Below are 18,793 nucleotides of genomic sequence, written 5' to 3'. Positions count from 1 at the left end.
CTTAGTGTTGGTACCTCAGTGATGATCTTTATTAAAGTCTTTGAGAACTAAGGTTGTAGCCCTTGTAAGAAAACACTATTTAATACAGTGCCTATACTATAAAACCTACATTTTAAAAAAATCTTGGTTTATAACAGTTTTCAGCATTTGTAAACAAGAAAACCTTCAGTTATTTCTGAAAAGCCCTTCTAAACATCTGCGTTTTTCTCCTAACTTCAGTTGCTTCCCATCTCCTTCCCTTGGGATCTGTTGCCTCTGTGAGGCAAACTTCACAGCAAGCATCGAACAAACCAATAAACAAAACCCAAACCAAACCCCACAACAGCGATCCCCATCCCTCTCCAAATTTCTAATTTCCTGCACTTAAAAAAATGAAGTCCTAGGCTATTCTTATAATTCAAGGATCTTAAGATCTAAACGGAGGATTTGACAACTTTGAAACCCTACACAAACCTAAGATTTTCTTTTTATTATCTACTAGTTATTAAAGTACCCAAGCTTCCTGATGAAGGAAGGCTGGACGGCATTAAGGACCGCGGAGGCTTGGGAGAATTGTGAAAAGAAGAAATCCCAGCTCTGCCTGGAAGACTGCGTGTGAAAGAGCCCGACTCCTCCGGCGGCTCCAGGCCACGTTTTGCAGGCGGCCGCATCTGCCTCCCCTGTCTCTCTTACCTCCTTGATGTGAGGCACTATTTGTGGCCGGCGTGGTGGAAGGACACAGTGAGGTTCTCACCCCCGCCCCCCGCCCCCAGCTCCCATCCCCAGTTCCATCAAAGCGAACCCGGGCCAGCGCAAGGATCTCCGAGTTGCGAGTGTGCTGAGGCTGGGACTGTCACTCATTCTCCGATCAGCGCGTGAACGCATCTCGGCAGCGGCTGGCAGGAAACAATTCTGCAAAAATAATCGTACTCAGCCTGGCAATTGTCTGCCCCTAGGTCTGTTGCTCTGCCGCTGTCCACACTCGCTGCAAGGGGGGGCAGAGAATTTACCGCGGCAAGAACATCCCTCCCGGCCAGCAGATTACAATGCTGCAAACTAAGAATCTCATCTGGACTTTGTTTTTCCTGGGAACTGCAGGTACATTTTCAAAATTATTATTCTCAATTTGATATGCTTATTGCCCTCTGCCCCCTCCTCGTCCCCCGAGGAACGCTGTTATTTGGGGGTGGTTTTACGTGGAATGCTAAGGGTGTTCATTTTCCTGGAGCTGAGGAAGGAGCGCATCGTCCTTGCAGCCTAGCCGAACCCCGCGCCCTCCCGGGCTGCCTGGACCGGGACAGCCTCCCCGCGCAGCGAGCGCCGGGCGCCCCTCCAGCGCGCCCGCCCTTCCCACTTTGTGTGCCCGCGGCGCTGGGAGCCGAACCGTCCGCTCCCGGGGACGCTGCGGTCGCGCCGGCGATGGGCAGCGCTCCATCCCCGAAAGCGGGCGGCGGATGCCGTAGCTCGGTGGTGCAGCCACACAGGCTCGGCTTCCTTGGGGAAGGGGTTTTCAGCCCCTGCCCCACGAAGAGTGAACAATAAGGCCGGGGCAGCCGCCCGCGATCGTTATTTCCCCGGGTCTAATAAAGTGGGACTCGCCGCCTTTGCGCCTACCCCCTTCCCTCCCCGCCCCGGAGAAATAACGGTTTGCAAAAATGGGGCGAAATGGGCAGAATCTCAGGGCTGTGTGGCCGTTGTTGCACCTCCCTGTCGATATGACGTTAGTTTTTCATTTGCCAAATTGCTGGTTAGTTGCAAAGCCTGCTCTCGGCCCAGAGCAAGGAGGGATGGAAGGGTCGAGCGCTGCGTTTTGACAGGAGGAAGTGCGGAGGGGCGGAGGGCGAGGAGGGCGTGATCGGGGCTGCCTGGTGTGTGTGTGCGCGCGTGTGTGCGCGCGTGTGCCTTCACACGCACCGCGAGCCCCGTGTTGCACGGTGCGAGAGAAGAATGGCAGGTAGCCTCTCGAAACACCTCGCCTCAGTCTCCTTTCTTTGGGCGAGGTTCCCGATCCTGGCAAAGTGCGAACAATAGGGAGCTGGGAGGAAGACAGTAGTGATGCTCCCGCGGGTGGAGGGGGCCGCGCCGCCGCCCAAAACACCTTGGCGGCCGGGAGGGAGGTGGTTTTTTGGTTTTTTTCCCCATTTGGGGTATTTCCATCCTAGCCTCCCTGGAAGATTCTTCTGTGCGTGCCCACCCTCCCCTCCAGCTGCTCACTCCACCCCACCCCGCCTCACTCCACCCTGCCTCACTCCACCCCACCCCACCCCACCCCAGGATTTGCGTTTTGGAGCTGACGGACGGGAATAAAGGAGACGGGGCTGCAGAGTGCTGGGTGGGGTGGGCGGACATTCTAGGCTGGGGGGTGGGGGGGCGTGTGCTGGGAGAAGCGCCCGAGGAGAGCCGGGCGGAGGGGTCTGTGTGTTGCGACCGCCGCTGCCAGGCGCCGCTGGAGCGGCCCTAAACCGCCCGGCCCGAGTGCGGGAGAGCGGGGAGCACCCAACGCGCCCCCTCCCCGGGTGGCACGAGACCCGCGCGCGGCCGCCGCCTCCAGCCAACTCGGGTCTCTTCTCCAGCGACCAATCAGAGAGAGGCTGGCTGGGCGGGAAGCTGCGAGAGGCTTTTTATTTCGGCGCGGGTGGCGGCCCGGGGCTGCCAGCACGGTCTCCCGGTGCGCCAGCCTAACGGTCTCGCTCACCCCCCAAGCCCAGGCCGGGAGGAACCCCGCCCTGCGGCCGGCCCCCTGCCCGGCCCGCAGTTTCCGAGGAGATAACATGGAGTCGAGGTGGTCACAGGAAGGTCTCCCGGGCCGACCCGCCCGTGCTCGCCCACTCGCGCCTCCTGCACGCCGGCTTGGACCATCCCTCCCGCCCCTTTGGCACACACACGCGCACACACACACGGGCTCGCGCGCGCACGCCGAGCCGTCTGGGCCGGAGCGTGTGGCCCAGGAGGGCGCAGAGGCTGGGCGCACCGACGCGCGTGCGCTGACCGGCGCGCCTCGGGCCGGGGGCGACGCCGGGGGCGGGGCTTTGGCCGGCGGGGGCGAGCCTCCCGACCGGGGGCCAACCCCGGCTGACCCCTGGTTCAGTGCCCACTGCCCGCTGGCCAGGGGCGCCCTGTCAGGTCTTCTCACGTCGTGTCGGTAGGTCTCCGGCGCGCGATTGATTTCCCTGCACCGCACGAGTGTGTTTGTGTGATTCTGGGGCCTTCTGTGCCCTAGGTGGGGGCATGACCGTACAGACCTGATCTTTGAGGGGCTCTGGGGGATCGCTCAGCTGTCCTTTCCAACCCCGTGATGGGTGTAGCTCTTGGTGTCGGGATTCCCTAGGGAGTTATAGCAGGTACACGCCCAGGGAATCCCAGATTGGCTGTTCTTGGCTGCCAAGGTATGGGTGGCTTTCTGACCACTGTTTGGAATGAAAGCATCCTCTTTCGGGGGCCCTAGTAACGTGAGGATGGGGAGAAGGCAGAACGAACGAGAAACACATACAAGGTTGCTTAACAAAAGAAAGAAGTTGAGCCGTTTTCCAAAGAGAAATAATTTTCCATTAAAGTATTGTTTTCACCATTAAAAAACACAATGTAGAGTTCAAGTCAGAGGGTCAGGACAGAAACAGAAATAACAGAGCAGTCTTGCTGTCTCTCCCTCTTTCTCTCTCTCCCACCCACATACACATACACACACGTTTTACTGTTGTTGTTGTTTTGCCTCCAATATTCTAGCATCTCCAGGGACAATGGTAGTTAAGTCACTGCACGACTGGGAACACATGAATATGTAAATGTAAGGTGTGTTCATCTTAATATACCAAAGGAATCGTGTCTGCTGCCCCTCTGTCATTTTGGTGCCTTCTGCTCCTTAGTAATAAAGTGAAAGGTTGTGGAATTACAAATTTGAGCTTATCATGATGCCGTTTTAGATGTTTTGTGGAAAAATAGCTTGAATGATCTGGAATGGTTGTTAAGTCATATTTATTTGATAATTTTTGCAATTCTCTGCCAACTTGGAGGAGTCAGGGAGTGATCAGCACTGGTTTTCTAATAAGTTGCACCAGATTAAGAACAAAGAGCACCTTTGCTACCCAAAAGCTAGCTTGCATGTATATATATAGTACATATTGATATCATTCTGTAAATGAATTAAGATATGTTTCAGCAGAATTTGCTGTCAATACAGTTACGGTGAGCTAAAATTTTTTTTGATCGGTTTTCATTTTAAGATCAGTAATGTATGTTTCTGAACAAAGTTTAATGGAATGTAATAAAGCTGTGCTGCGCTTAATCTCTCAGCTGTGTCAGACTCTTTGCGACCCGAAGGACTGTAGCTTGCCAGGCTCCTCTGTCCATGGCATTTCGAAAGCCCACTGGAGTGAGCTGCCATTTCCTTCTCCAGGGAATCTTCCTGACCCACGAATTGAACCCTCATCTCTTGCCCTGGCAGGCAGATTCTTCACTCCTGAGCCACCAGGGAATCTCATAGTCTAACACTTACTGTTTTTTAGAGTCAGTTTTTCAAGAAGCTTCCCCTGTCTTCCCCTGACAGATTAAACTTGATGACTTCTTCCCAGATACCTTTACCAAGAATCTTTTTTTTTTTTGAAAATAATGTTAAAATAGCAGAAAATAGCAGGACACATGCTTGTTCCATAAGGTGGTTCATCGAAGTCTCTATGCTAATTGATTAAGCTATGGGTGTGTTGATTTAAATGGTGGTTGTTTCTTGAGTTTGATAGTTCAAGAATTAAAGTAGTAATTGTTTGCAAAAAAATTCATGGTGTGGATGTGCTATTTTCAAGGACTGTAGGTGCTTAGTCAAAGCAGCAATAAGAGAGGAAAAAACCCCCAATTTTGAGAATTTTGCATAGCACTTTTCTTTAGAATACATTTATCATTAATTAGCTTCCTCAGATAGGTAATATGTTATTTAATGTAAGTGATCTATATCTGTATTTTTTTTTTCTGTCATAGGGAACATCCTAATTGCCTTTCAAAATAAATAGCACCATTTTGTCATTCAAATACTAATCTTTTGACATGACAGATGTTTTTGTTTGCTGCAGAACCTAGTTTTGTAAATTACAGACAGTATCTTGTAAACTTCACACTGCTTGAAATAGGAACTTCAGAATTTCTGATCCAAGCAGTGAGTCTTTTAAGGTGACAAAGCCTCTATTTAATATTAGTTTGATAAATTCCCCACGTTTACGTCTTCACAGTTAAAGGATGGGGGCTGCTTCCCAGACTGAAAGGGACTTAAGTGTTGATGGTACACGTCCAGAGATATTTTACAGACAGTCCTTCCTGTCTTGGTGAAAAATAAGTGATTGACTACCTGTTGCTAATGAACGGTTTGAACTTTCCCTGCTGATCTTGGTTCTGCGGTGCTGGAAAGCAGAACCAGTCAGCAGGGAGAGGAGACAAGAGATTGGCACCTGCCCTCGTCAGTCTTCTGGGAACAGTCACTCTGGCAGGAGACAAAGGCATTTTTAAAAGGCTCTCCTGTGCTACTTAAGTATTGAGGTTTTCAGCACACACATGTCTTATGCTGCCGATATAAATATTTTAATGTAAATTCCATAATTGATAATTCTTCAGTTTAGGTATTATTAATCCTTCGATTCACCTAACACTATATAGGCTGAGAAACTTCTGGAATGTTAAAAGAAGGGGCAGGAAATTATACATAGCACTTTTTTCCAACCTTAAAAATGAATTACAAATTAAACCACATTGAAAACTTGACTCTACAGGCCATATAATGATAACGGCTGTTTGAGGTTTGAATCAAGAAGGCAAGGTTAAGATTCCTTTAGTTAAAAAGGAAGAAACAATACGATTCAGAGAAGGATTTTATACATCTCTTAAAATACTCAATGAGGCTTTGAGCAGTATTGTCAGAGTCGGCCTCTTAGGAAGAGTGAATACCCAAGGACCTCTCCGAGTCTTGATGAATAGGTCTCTATGAGATCCAGAGTTTCTCATATGAGAAAACCGTGTCGTGAACCTACCATCAGCGATACAGGCAAATGTCCTTAACCACTGTAGAGTGGTACCACGCAGAAGGCCATCTGAAGGTCAGAGGCATGTCAACTCTAGCCCTTTTTGTTACTGCATCTTAGTGCCACACTGAAAACCATTTGCTGATGTACAGGGATATAAATTATTTGGCGTTGCCAGTGGTGCCATTCTGCCCTTTTATTTCACCGTGTTGAAACGCCGTCTCTTGGCTGAAGATCCTCATTAGGAGCACTGCCTTTTGATGTTGGTGTGGGTGCCAATGGCGGCCTTTCAGGCACGTTCAATACACCACACTTGATGTGCTGTTAGGCCGTGTCTACACGCAGCCACTGAGTTCCCTGTTTTCAGTTAGGTAGCCACGCTTTTTCCTTCCTGCAGAATTAATTTGACTTCCAAGCAATCACTCAAAGAGGACTGTGCTAGAAGAACAAAACATTTGGTCTGTCTTGTGTATTTGTGCGTGTGTGTGTTTTAAAGGTTTTAATAAACCTGTTAGGCATTCTTTTTCTCCAGATATATGTAGATATGATTGTAGATGTGACTTCAGTTCAAAGATTGCCTCACTGGTGGGACTTGACAGGCTTTTGTCTAACCTGTGTTCCACTGGATATGCTCACTGAGTACGTTTTGATTTGTAGCTGCAAACCCTGGCAACATCTGGCCCTGTTTTCCATTCTGTACCATTCCTGAGAGATCAGATTACCTCACCATTTAGGAATATTCATAGTGGTGTCATGCCAGTAGGGATTGGGTTACAATAGGTATTCTCTTAAATAGTTCATCAAATATGTTTATTGAGTGTCAGGTTTTTATCATCAGCTCTGTGGCGAATTACAAAGCACTGTGATGACCTAATTTCTGCTGTCAAGGAACCCTGCGAGTAGGAGAGCCTAGAGATTAAGAGTGGCCTGTGGCCCTCGGGTGACACCCCAGGCACGTAGATCCTTTATTAGTTGTCTGATCCCCGGTGAGTCAATTCAGTTCTCTAAGTTCGTTTCCTCTTCTGTGAGGTGGGAAAATTAGCAATACCTCCTTGTTAGAGACCTTGTGAATATTTTAGAATGCACATGAGCTGTGCTTATTAAAGAGAAAGAGGGGTGTATATGGATCTAGAAAAAAAATTATTCAGACATCCTGCTCTCTTTTTAGATAGACTTTAAAAAAGGATGTCAAAATACTGTATTTCAATGATTAGAACTAGATTTTTAAAAATCTTGTTTTAAATATGCCTGCCATGTTGTTGGTTATGAATACTTCAGAGAGAAAGGGGTCTTAGGAAGTTGAAAGTTGTTAGCAAAAGGATTCTGGGTTTCATGGGGCCGAAAGGTCTGTGATTTTGAAGGCAATTCAGAACTCTCTTGCTTTTGACCGTGAGCACAGGTCACCAGATCCGCATTGCCCCCCGAGCCTTGGAAGGAACCCATGCAGCTAAGGAGTCCATGCAAACACCTGACTTGCCATGGCAACTGTGTTGGCCTGCCTGGGCCCACTCGCCTGAGAATACAAACTAATTGTTCCAGTGTGTACCTGTACCTCGTAAAGGTTGTTTGTGTAGTGCTTTGAAGATGAGAGCCATGTATCAAAATCAAAGTTATTTTTGAAAAGAAAAAGCTATTTGACCTATATTTTATAGACTGTCTTTAGTGAGAACTGAGGTGATTAAATATGTCTCACTGCAGATATTTTTATAAATTACAAACTGGAATAAAAATAAGGTAATTGCTCTTATTACTGAGATGAGTCAAACGTAAGTGCCCTATTGGTGAGGCTGGAAGAGGTTTGCCAACTAAAGGCATAAGATACTGGAAAAGAGACTGATGGTTTTGTTGTAGCCATCAAAGGGGATAAACTGGATATGTAATCCTAATTAGTGTATCTGGTTTATCATCTGTATACAATTCACAGAGGTGTTGATCATTGTGTCTTTTAATCTTCATATCTTTTATTTGGTAAATATTAATCAAGTAGGTGCTGGGTGCTAGGAATGCAGTGGTAAACTTAACATACATCATCCCTATATAGAGCTTCCAGTCTAAGAGTGTGGAGGAATATAGACGTTAACAAAGTAATTCACGCACATCTTTATAGTTACATATTCTGATTAAAAACTAAGAAAAGGAGCAGGGTGCTATGAGATATTATCAGGGGGACATCCATCTTTGGATAGTTGGGGAGGTAAACAGGTAACGTTTAAAAACCTCTCTGTGAAGTAGGAAGGACAGCTGCTCCTCTTAGTTGAAGGCATGGTTGATTGCTTAACAAATCTTGGTTGAATCACAACAGACATTCCTGACTTTCTCAATTCAGCAAACTTTCCTGAAACCTTGTGATGGTCAGTTTCAGGAATTGTGCTGGGTTTCAGTTATGAGTCGAGTAAGGTGTGTCTCTGCTTCTGGAGCTTACCATCCAGTGTGGGGGAGACATCCTGTACTTATAAATACAGACATGAATTAAATACCATTGGGGCACAAGGAAGGAAACAATTAATTCGGCCTGGGGTTCCCTTGAGGTGGGTAAGGGGCGTCAGTTTGCCTTCAATGGATGGAGAAGGAAGAAGAAGTGATTCAGCAGAACCAACGGATAGAGACGTGGATATATACAGTCGTATCTAGGGAACAGTGTAGGGTGCTTGGGGAGAAATGGCTAGAGATGAGGAGAAAAAACAATTCTCAGGGCCAGATTGTCTTAGGTCTTGAAACAGAAACTGAGGCTAGGAGAGTAAGTAAGTGATTTACTCAGGTGAAGCTCGGACTGTAACTTACTTTCTCTGACAGTTTTCATCCTTTTCTAAGGTTAGGATAATTTGAATACATATAGGATCAGCCAGGCCTCCCTGGTGGCTCAGTGGTAACGAATGTGCCCGTAGGGCAGGAGATACTGAAGACGAGGGTTCGATCCCTGGGTTGGGAAGAACCCCTGGAGTAGGAAATAACAACCCACTCTAGTATTCTTGCCCGGAGAATCCAGTGGACAGAGGAGCCTGGCAGGCTACAGTCCACAGGGTCGAAAGAGTCAAACACGACTGAGGTGACTTAGCACAGCATCAGAGTACATGCCAAGCAAAGGTGAACTTGCTTGGCTTCTGGATCTGATGGAAATAAAGGGGGAGTGGTAGGCAGTATTAAGAGCTTTGGAGTCTGACAGGTCTAGGTCAAAGTCACTGTCACTGACATTCCACAAGTTGCTGCATTTCTGAGCTCGCCCCTCTCTGTAAAAGGGGAAAAGTGGCACCTGCATTGTGGGGTTTGGTGAGCTTAAATAATTCACACATGTAAGGTAGATACTATCTTATACTTATGTAAGATAGGTACTGAAAGCTGAGCTCTGAAGAATTGATGCTTGTAAACTGTGGTGTTGGAGAAAACTCTTGAGAGTCCCTTGGACTGCAAGGAGATCAAACCAAACCCTAAAGGAAATCAGTCCTGATTATTCATTGGAGGGACTGATGCTGAAGTTGAAGCTCCAATACTTTGGCCACCTGATGCAAAGAACTGACTCATTGGAAAAGACCCTGATGCTGGGAAAGATTGAAGCCAGAAGGAGAAGGGGACAACAGAAAATGAGGTGGTTGGATGGCATCACCGACTTGATGGACGTGAATTTGAGCAAGCTGTGGGAGTTGGTGATGGGCAGGGAAGCCTGGCGTGCTGCAGTCCATGGGGTTGCAAAGAGTTGGACATAACTGAGCGACTGAACTGAATGGAACTCAGTATTTATTTTTAAAGTTCATCCTCCATGGAGGTTTTGTTTGAAATGGTTATTAAACAGGTGTGAATGGGATGTGCAGTGTTTGTGCTGGAAGCCGAGGGGAAAAACAAAACACATTTAAGTGTATTATACTGGTCCTGCAGAGGCTTTCAGATGGCTGGAGTGAAGACACTTAGTTCAGATGGTAGGAAATCCTGAAAGATACTGTGTGAGTAAGTGCCTAGAGAGAAGGAGGCAGGCAGTAATTGTGAGAATTACTCAGAAAGCCAAAAATCATCTTAGTTGGTTTTCGTGTCTGGAAAAAGGTGTGGCAGAGCTGCTGATCTCAAGCTCCAGGACACAGGATAAATAAGAGGAAGGGCCAGTTCTCTGTAGGAGGAGATGCGTCTAGCTGGAGGATCCTTAGTATTGAGGAGCAATGAAAGCAGACTGGATGTTGGCACAGGTCTTATTAAAACCTTAAATGGTAAACAAAGGAGGGGGTGCTACTGGGGATGTAATAAAAATCATTTTTTAAAATATTTAAGGGTATAGTCAGCTACAGCAATGGAATATCTGCTGTGTTAGGCTCTGCGTTTGATGCCAGCTGTGAACTAGCGGAGAAGTAAGTAGGGCCCAATCGGTCAAGATTGTTGCAGACCTTAAAGGAAGTTTTAGTTTTATGTGGCAAGCACTATAGGGGCTGGACAAAATTGTGAGTTGGTGAAAGGATTTTTTGCTGCATTATAAAAAGTCAGCTAGATGATGGAGAACTTAGAGGCTGGGAGGTAGGAGATCCAGTTAAAGTTGCTCTGAAGGCCTGTGAAGTGCAATGAAAGTCTTTTGTTTTAAGAGCAGGAAGATGTGTATGTGAAGAAGGGGAACTGTTGGGCTTAGATTTAAAAGATTTTGGTTCAGCATTTGGCTCTGTTACCAACTAGTCTAGTTAATCTGTGAAAGTTGCTTAATATCTTCGAACTGTTATTTCCTCATTTGAATAGGAAAATCAAATCAAATAATATATGTGAAATTCACCACAAACCAAATTACTTAACTATACCTTTTATTAATACACACACAGCTGAAAAGTCTTACAAAAATCAAATTTTGTGTATCAGAGCTGCTTGTTAAAGAAATACAACTGTGATATATCAATATTTTATAAAGCAGATAATCTTGGAAAGATACACCTGTGGTAGCTTTGGGTTACACCCTGGAGATCACAAATCAGCCAGAAAGGGAAATGATAGGTCCAAAATGGTAGCAGACTGAGAGAGAAAAACATTGATGCTGTAAACCCAAAGTAATGCAATAATCATGGTACTGTCAGCCTGATAGGGAATTGGGAAGAAGGGCTTACCTTGGATGAAGAATGGATACCCTCAGTTTTATGCACATTACTTCTACTACTACTAAGTCGCTTCAGTCATGTCCGACTCTGTGCAACCCCGTAGATGGCAGCCCACCAGGCTCCTCTGTCCCTGGGATTCCCCAGGCAAGAACACTGGAGTGGGTTGCCATTTCCTTCTCCAATGCATGAAAATGAAAAGTGAAAGTGAAGTCGCTCAGCCGTTTCCGACTCTTCGTGACCCCATGGACTGCAGCCTACCAGGCTCCTCCGTCCATGGGATTTTCTAGGCAAGAGTACTGGAGTGAGGTGCCATTGCCTTCTCCGTTTATGTGCATTAGGTTTTAGGAAAAAATTGGGCATCTGTGTGTCTTAACTTATAGGTCAATATTTTTCAACCGTGGGTGGTGGAATCTATTCAGTTGGCTTCTACTAGCATTAAAGAAAGGAAGGAAGGGGGAAAGAGGGAGAAAGAAGAAATGGAATAAAATAGAAAGAGAGTATATCTTATACAGTAAGGGTAGATATTGTTTTGTGAAACTTTTGTTGATCTGGTTGTAATGGAAAACATATATCATGTTATGACTCAGGTCAAAAGAGTTAGAAAGCTAATGTCATAGATGGAAGAATATAGGACTAGAGAGAAGAGAAAACTGCCTGTAGTGCAGAGAAGGGATTGGGAAGAGATTTAATGGGTTTGTGGGGAGAGGGAGAAGCAATATCAGTGAAAATACTTACTGAGCATTGCTACAGTCTGTTAGTTGCAGATGTAGAACAAAACCCCAAAACTCTCAAGTACAATTCCTTGATAGTAAGAGAGCTTACTGTCTAGTAGAGAATGGAAAGACGGCTGGGAATACCAGGTAGCATTTAAAGCCAGTACGTGGCTCAGAGTGTTGAGGCAGGATAAAGATTGCCTGTGCACCAGGGGAGATTGGAAAACTCTTCACAGTGTAAATGAGAGCTGAAAGAGGTTTAAAGGAAGGATTTAGCATGGATGAGGTATGTTAAACTGTTGCATGTTTGGGTGGAAGCTTGGAGGTAACCCAGCTAAGGAGATCAAGAAGACAGAGTCATAGTAGTCTATATTTTTAATCCTTTTTCAGTGGAGGGAAAACACCATGAATTACAACTGGTACATTGTGGAGTCTTTATCACACCTGGAGTATTTATGTTGTTGTATTTACGTAGTATCTATAATGGTACTTGTCCATAATTTATGAAGTGATGGTGAACAAATAAAGGGGACCAGAGCCTCGCAAGTATGAATGCCTGGGTTAGAGAAGGATAATAATGTTAAGTAGAAGAGTTGGAAAGCAAATGGAATTTATAAGCATAATCTCAGTTTTGTTTTAAAAATCTTTTTCACTTTTTAAGACTGAAAGAAGATTATTTTTATACAACCTGAGCTTTCTCTAATGAGCTTTATGTTCCAGTTGCAAAACAAATAGTGCCATGAAAAAGAGGACAGCGGTGCTTGTTGTGGTTAGGAGAATAAGGAGGATGAGACTCAAGGAGAATCTTTGGATTTGGAGGAGAATGGAAATGTTAGAGTAATTTCAGTCGGAGAGTGAAATTCAAGTTCTTAGAGTCAAAGGTGGAGGAAGAGCTGATACCTTAAGACACTTGGCCAAAAAGAAGGGGAGAAGAGGTCATTGGGAAGGCTGCAAGCTCAGGGCCATCTGGCACTACCCGCACACCAAGGGAAAGAGCCAAGAGAGACTGGTAGGAACACTGGTCTCGATTTTGAGAAAAGTAGAAGTTTATAGAATAAATGAGTTCATATAGATTCTTCTTTCTATTTGCATAGAGTTAATATTAAACTTGTCAATGGTGGAGGCTTCAGTTCAGTTCAGTCGCTCGGTTGTGTCCGACTCTTTGCGACCCCATGGGCTGCAGCACGCCAGGCTTCCCTGTCCATCGCTAACTCCTGGAGCTTACTAAAACTCATGTCTATCAGGTTGGTAATGCCATACATACCTTTTTAAAAATTTCTAAACATTTTTATTATTGCCAAAGAAATCCCATACCCATTAGTCATTAGTTTTCATGGAAAATCTTCTAAAATCTGTCCTGCCTGTCACATTTTAGACGCATTGCTTTTATCAGATCAGCAGAGGAGTGGATGGTAATGGTTGAGACTGACCACTTTTCCAGTGTTCTTTTGTTTATATTTCATCTCCCAAGTGTCTGTTCTGTCCACAGTAGATGCCGCCAATCACCAGTGAAGCTGTGGTTGCTATATGATAATTCTATTCAGGACACAAATGGAAACCTTAAAGATCTGCTGTTGTATGCATGAGAAGATCTAAGTTCAGTGCAGGCACTTTGATTTAAATTGATATTATAAATTACCTTCCTTTCTTAATGTACTGTTTTTGGTGTTCGGTAGGCAGTGCATACTGTAGGGGGCGCCCCATGGATCTTTTATATCAAACTTGATTTTGAAAGGTGGCTTTCCTGCTGTCCATGACCTTGAACCAATAACTGAATCTCTCCAAAAACTCAGTTTATTTATCTGTGAGACAGGAATAATAATACCTACCTAAAAGGGTTATTGTGAAGATAAAATGAGGTGATTCATACAACTGTCTGGCGCATAGTAAACTCAGCCATTTTTTCTCCATTTCCTTTCTTTCTGCTAAAGTTCACAGTGAAGGGGTGCACAATGAGTGTTGGATTTAAGTATTGATTATAATTAGAGTCACATTTTCTTCCATTTATTTTTCATTCTCTGAGAATTCAGAGTTGAACTCACCATTGAGCTGCGACTGAGTTAGAAATGCCATGGCTGATTGCTTAGCTGTTTTATCTTTAGTGAAAGCAACGTGGTCTCGATTTTGAGAAAAGTAGAAGTTTATAGAATAAATGAGTTCATATAGATTCTTCTTTCTATTTGCATAGAGTTAATATTAAACTTGTCAATGGTGGAGGCTTCAGTTCAGTTCAGTCGCTCAGTTGTGTCCGACTCTTTGCGACCCCATGGGCTGCAGCATGCCCCCTGTCCATCGCTAACTCCCGGAGCTTACTAAAACTCATGTCCATCAGGTTGGTAATGCCATCCAACCATCTCATCCTCTGTCGTCCCCTTCTCTTCCTTCCTTCACTCTTTCCCAGCATCAGGGTATATTTAAGTAATGGCTGTGATAAAGACCCTGTTAGTAGCACTTCATTAATAATGGAAGTCATTTGTCTGGCAACCTTTCTTTTTTGGAGCATGAAGAATGAAAAATTAAGGGAAGGAGTGAAGAAGTGAAGGAATGAAGCCTCTGGATAGCCAAAATAGATAGTCCATGCACTGAATTGTATACATTTCATTTGTAGTGTTAATTGCTCAGTCGTGTCCGGCTCTTTACGACCCCGTGGACTGTAGCCTGCCAGGGTCCTCTGTCCATGGGACTTGATTCATTAGACATTAAATAAAGACATTAGACCTTTATTCAGAAAGAGCTCATATATTCTTAATTAATTTCTACACTCTACCACATTTATAAAGACTCCTATATTCAGATTAACATCAAGGAAACATGACTGCTACGTACAGGTACACTGATGGGAAGAAGATGCAGTAACTTGAATGGATGGGAAAATGATGAGAATCAAACTCAAGAACATAGGAAGCATGTCACTCTTAGCCATTTAGTATTTGGTTTAAAAAAAAAAAAAAAAAAAGCCCTATGCATCACAGATGCTAAGGGAATGTCTCTAAAACAGTGCAGTATAAATAATGCCTATTCATAACTAAACCTCATTTTCAAGCAGCAGGCAACAATTACACCGATTCAGTTATTGAGCATATGTCTTTTGTGTTCAGCTCTGTGCTAGGTGCTAAAGGAGCTATGATTTTTTCCCATATAGTTGAAAAATAAAGCAAACATAAGCATAGGTACCATTATCTATGAAAGAGGTAATGTAATTAGTGTTAGTCATCTGGAAAATTGACTCGCGACATTCTAATCCCCAAGGATTTAGGACAAAGATTTCATATTTCATTCTTATAAAGTGACTTTGTTATACTATATAGCTTCTCAGCTTGGCTTGCAGCCCACAGTTATTTACCATTAAGATAAGGTGGGTCAGCTTGTTTCTCTTTTCTCTGCTAAGTTATACTAAATATATCTTGAGATTAAAGATCCTAACTAGTCAAGCAATTGCAATTACTTGGTTGTCATCCCTCTCTTCTTTCCTGAATTTAATGTTGCTTTTGGAAAATTGAACTGTCCACATTTAAAAAGTTAAATAATTTTATGACTTGAAACAAAAAGCATTCGTCCCCAGTCCCAGCTCTTTCTACTCCATCTTACCCCTCCTTAGCCCTCCAACCTTAGATTTTGACTCCTCTGAAACAACCACTTTCTACTCATTTACCTGTTTCCGCATTTTTATCTCCATATTTATACTTTCTTAATTCCCAGTTTCATTGGAAGTACTGATGCTGAGGCTGAAACTCCAATACTTTGGCCACCTCATACGAAGAGTTGACTCATTGGAAAAGACCCTGATGCTGGGAGGGATTGGGGGCAGGAGGAGAAGGGGATGACAGAGGATGAGATGGCTGGATGGCATCACTGACTCGATGGACGTGAGTCTGAGTGAACGCCGGGAGTTGGTGATGGACAGGGAGGCCTGGCGTGCTGCAATTCATGGGGTCGCAAAGAGTCAGACATGACTGAGCGACTGAACTGAATTTCCAGTTTTAGGTATTATTTATTGACTTTTTCCTATGGGAGTTTACTACTCTTAAACACTTCCCACTCCCTCCTATGTTACCATGGCCTCCCAATATTGCAATTTTTCTATTTTTTGTTAAATCAGTATTTAATGTTTACATTATTATGACCATATAAATATTATTCACAGCTGAGCCTTTATCAATGCTGTGACCTTGTTACCTTTCTTTTATAGTTTTCTGGAATTTTTTGAGTGTATTATGGCTTCCGTTTTTTTAGCTTAGTTTTCTACATACCTATCACTAATTCATGGTTAAGTTCTCAGACTGAAGTATATATCCCCTCTCAATATGTTAAAATATAGTTATTTTGTTTTCTCCCCCGTTTTTCAGTCTGGACTGTAAATTTTCTAAGCTAGTGATAGTTCTTTTATATTTGCCTGGTATATAATTCTCTACATTGGAAATTGTTTTTCCTGAGAATTTTGAAGATGTTGCTCTAGACTTTCTAACTTTCTGTTGCATCTGTGAAATTCAGTACATTTTAATTTCTGATAATTTGCATGAAACTTATTTCTCCTGTAGAAGGCATTAGGATCTTCTCTTTATAGTATTTATTGGGGTAGATTCTTAGTGGGCCTTTTTAGTGTGAAAATTTATGTCCTTCAGTGCTGGGAAATCTTCCTACATCATTTATTTGATATTTTTGTATCTTTTAAATTTGTTTTTCTGGAACTCTTATTTGGAAATTGGATTGATCATCTGACTTTTCTTATCTTCTGTCTCCTATTACTCATTTCTTGGTCTCACCAAGCCTCCATCCTTTGTTTCCTGGGAGGTTTTCTCAGTTTTTTGCCAACATTTCTATTGAATTTTCTGTTTTGCTAACATATATAACATAAAGAACACAAAAAGATATAAACATACAGCATATTAAAAATTTCTAAGAACTCTTTTATGTGGTCTGAATGTCTCTGTGGTAGCACCCTCTTCTTTCTTGATGCAACACATTTTATATCCCTGAGTATTTTAGAATATTTTCCTTGCTTCCTGCATTGTCTTTTTCCTTTGAATTCCTCTTGACTTTGGGTTTAGCATCTCTGCTGTGTTTCATATTGTCTCATTCCATTTCTCAAACTTGAATGGTCCCTGGATGCCTACTGGTAATTAGGAGTGAGACGCTGAAAGACTATGGGGACGCTCCATGTGGGTGGGCTTCACTGCAGGGTAATCGTGCACAGACCTGGTCCCTTGGGTGGGGGACATGCAAACCCGCTCATTAGTACCTGTGTTAAGCTATCAGGTACTAATGATAGTAGTTAGTAGATAGTAGCTTATTCTCTTAAGCTATCAGCTGAAGAGAATCCCACAGTTTGCAAATGACAGGGTATAAGTCTGACTGTTCTTTTTCTGTAAGCTGAGTGGGAGATATGGTTTGGGGATATTTTATTCAGCAGTCAAGATTTCATTTAATTCTCCTATATGCTGTGGGGCACTTCTGCTCTCAAATGCCTGATATCCCCAAGAACAAAGACGCTCTCATTTAACTTCTCCATCAATAAATGTGCAGTAAAGACTGCTGGAGTGAAGAAGAATGCAGGATGGGAGATGAGCTAATACTGTAGGTTACCTGTGTGTGTCTGTGTGTCTGTGTGTGTGGTTGAAGATAGTGGTATGAGAGGACTGTTGGTAAGAGAGAAATTGTTTTAATTTTGGAGCAGACTGTGAGAACCGTCTGATGGTCTGTCTCCTTCAGGGTTCAATTTTGCTATAAGCCAAAGCTTATTTCTGAAATCTTTCATCTCATATGGTTTAGTATGGAATTTTTGAGATGGAAAGAAGCTTGAAGAGTTCTTAAAGGAAGGGGGACATGCTTCAGGGGTGCATCAAAGGCAGAGACCTAAGAGGATGAATGTTAAGGCACCTTCAGGGGAATTGACAAGGAGGGACTTAGGGCCGGTCTCAGATTGTTGAACAATTTCTGAACTAAGGAGTCCTCAAAAGATGCCAGGGTGGCCTGAGAGCCCACATTTCTTGGATATAAAGACCTGGCCTTGGCAGTGATGCTGTGAACCAGAGTAAGAGCAGTTTCATGAACACATTTGCAAATGGCGATGTCCCAGACTTGGTGAGTAGCAGAAACGTTTATTAGAAATATTCACTTAATTTCGTACTTACAGAATAACTCTTCTGTTCCTTGTGTTTGGTCTAAGATGAATGTATTAGTTTTGTAAAAAAAAAAAAATTTAAACTGCTTTCTAAGCTCTTTCTAATTGCATTTGTAGTATTTATTCCTGTGGAATGAGATACCAAAGACAACCTTGAAATGTCAGAAAAAGATAACTAAGAGCTATTTATTCCTTCCTCAGATTTTCCCTTTTGTGTACGTAGCTTAAAGTTACTCATGACATGTTTAAAATTTTAAATTTTCATCAAAGAAAACCATCTGTCATAATGAAGCAAAAAAGCGACATTGTGTGATATTCTTTGAAGATAAGAGATTGAAAATGAGTCCGTTAACTGCCCTCGATTACAGTTTGAGGTCATTCTGAGCTAAATTGGTTTTGGAATCAGAATTTAAATTACTGGTCAGACTCAATTAAGATAACTGGTCATGCAGACAGTTCATTCTCCTCCTCCCTTCTCATAAAAGAATTTATTTATGGTTTACAAGTTCTTCATAGCCAAGTTAGGTGTAGGAATTAATTTTTTAGAAGATAAACATTTCACACATTATTTGATTTAGGTATTGAGTAGTTTTGTATCTAAATAAGAAACCTGGATAATCATTTATTATTTGGTTTTCTAGAGATATTTACAGCAGATGATTTTGAAGTCACTGGGAGGTAAATCTGTGTTATATTACTCTGTGTTGTGTTTTTGCTGCCCTGTGTAATATTAAGAGACTAGGTATGGGAGACAGCCTCAGGCAGTTACACTGTATTATTTAAATACCATAGCAGTTGTGTATAGTGGAGTATATTTTCAGCAAACATAAATTATAAGTATGTATAATTATTTTAACAATGTAGGTATGTGTTTCTAAATGTTAAACTTTTTCTTTGTAGTAAGTGGGTTTAAAATTATATTCT

At 43.2% G+C, this 18,793-nt stretch overlaps 1 protein-coding gene across 27 annotated transcripts in view; it reads left to right on the top strand.

The window, feature by feature from the left end:
- The first annotated feature begins 763 nt into the window (after positions 1-763).
- Positions 764-18,793, top strand: part of NCAM1 (neural cell adhesion molecule 1) — a 365,823-nt gene continuing 347,793 nt past the window's right edge. For 6 of the 27 annotated variants that reach the window (XM_006072486.4, XM_025266884.3, XM_044929744.2 and 3 more), the window contains exon 1: positions 764-1,077. In XM_006072486.4, coding sequence (XP_006072548.1) covers positions 1,026-1,077 — 52 coding nt within the window. In that variant the 5' untranslated portion in view covers positions 764-1,025. The remainder of the gene's footprint in view (positions 1,078-18,793) is intronic. The other 21 variants (XM_025266887.3, XM_006072488.4, XM_044929746.2 and 18 more) reach the window with 10 other exon arrangements.

The sequence above is a fragment of the Bubalus bubalis genome, chromosome 16, assembly GCF_019923935.1.
Source record: "Bubalus bubalis isolate 160015118507 breed Murrah chromosome 16, NDDB_SH_1, whole genome shotgun sequence".
In the NCBI taxonomy this organism is placed as follows: domain Eukaryota; kingdom Metazoa; phylum Chordata; class Mammalia; order Artiodactyla; family Bovidae; genus Bubalus; species Bubalus bubalis.
Note: the sequence above shows the minus strand (reverse complement) of the source record. Positions and strands in the feature narration are given on the sequence as shown.